The following is a 1,311-nucleotide window of genomic DNA, read 5'->3' as shown; positions in this document are numbered from 1 at the left end:
CCCCACATGTTTCTTTGTTCACATTTACCAAGGGTGCCAACAATTCTCACCATGACTGGATCACAGTTTAGATGTTTGGAGATATTTTTTGGCCCTGAGACAGCGAATCTCACAGTCCTCCTGAGTGTTGAACCTGTTGCTGTTCCCGTCACAGCCTCCGTACCAGAACTGGACACATTCACCACTGCGGACTTCGAAATACCATTTCATTGAAAAGTTTGAGCAAGTTCCTGCATCGAGTTTGAGCTGGCAAACATCTATAAGCAGAAAGAAAATAGAAAAAAAGGTTTTAAGCGACACGCAGTGAAGATCAGGCTGATCAGTTTGAAGCCATTTAAAATAGTCACACTTCTGATACTTGCATATTTCACCATGCATATTGAGGTCAGCAATAATTTTATACTTGATTTACATGATTGTTTTAGTGAATCAGGAATGCTCCTCATATGTATCTCCATTTAAAAAAAAAAAAAAAAAAAGAGGAACCTGATTTAATTCTAAAAATGTAAAATATTTTATGGTTTGAGTTAGGTTGTAGAAATTATAATTAGCTTTAAATAAAAACAGTGGGAGTCTACGGCATATCAGTCAAGTAAATGTGTCTTTTACCCTTGAAACTGGAATCATCCTGTTGAAGATTTTCAGATTCTGTGGGAGAAATTTGAAGAATCTCAAAACACTATACATGGCCTACATAAACCATCCATTATATCCATTAAAATATATGTTTTAAGTAAATTAATTATAAATGGTTATATGCCTATATGTAAAAGAGGAAATGAAGCATAATGCATTATAACTTTAATATATTAATGTATTTAATATTAATATATAAAAAAATTATAATTAATTAACGCTCATGTTATGTTATGGTCATTTTGGCCTGGAGAGGTTTTCCTTTTCCTAAAAAAATACTAGTTAAAGGGGTCATATGATGTTGCTAAAAAGAACATTATTTTGTGTATTTGGTGTAATGAAATGTGTTTATGCGGTTTAAGGTTAAAAAAACACATTATTTTCCACATGTCCTGCCTTTCTGAAACGCGTAGAGTTTAACAAAGCTCATCGGTCTGAAAAGCGAGGTGTGCTCTGATTGGCCAGCTATCCAGTGCCTTGTGATTGGCCAAATACCTCAAGCGTGTGACGGAAATGTTACGCCCCTCACCATACTGTGATGCCCTGTCCGGCCGGAGCGACGAGACATAATTACGGATTATAATGACTTATACTGTCTTTTTACGTGATACATCGCGCCGCGTAAACATAAAACCATGTCTGCATTTGTGATCGGAGAAATGACAAACAACAAGC

The 1,311-nt window shown here is 35.7% G+C and overlaps 1 protein-coding gene across 1 annotated transcript in view; it reads right to left on the bottom strand.

The window, feature by feature from the left end:
* LOC107575484 (PI-actitoxin-Aeq3b-like) overlaps positions 1-1,311 on the bottom strand; it is a 4,217-nt gene continuing 2,906 nt past the window's right edge. Inside the window, exons 3-4 of the mRNA XM_016261855.1 lie at positions 610-648; positions 1-257 (exon numbers count right to left, since the gene is read on the bottom strand). Coding sequence (XP_016117341.1) covers positions 61-257; positions 610-648 — 236 coding nt within the window. The 3' untranslated portion in view covers positions 1-60. The remainder of the gene's footprint in view (positions 258-609; positions 649-1,311) is intronic.

The sequence above is a fragment of the Sinocyclocheilus grahami genome, unplaced genomic scaffold, assembly GCF_001515645.1.
Source record: "Sinocyclocheilus grahami isolate Dianchi unplaced genomic scaffold, SAMN03320097.WGS_v1.1 scaffold2670.1, whole genome shotgun sequence".
In the NCBI taxonomy this organism is placed as follows: Eukaryota; Metazoa; Chordata; class Actinopteri; order Cypriniformes; family Cyprinidae; genus Sinocyclocheilus; species Sinocyclocheilus grahami.
The sequence above is the reverse complement of the archived record's forward strand: the minus strand, read 5'-3'. Positions and strand labels throughout refer to the sequence as shown.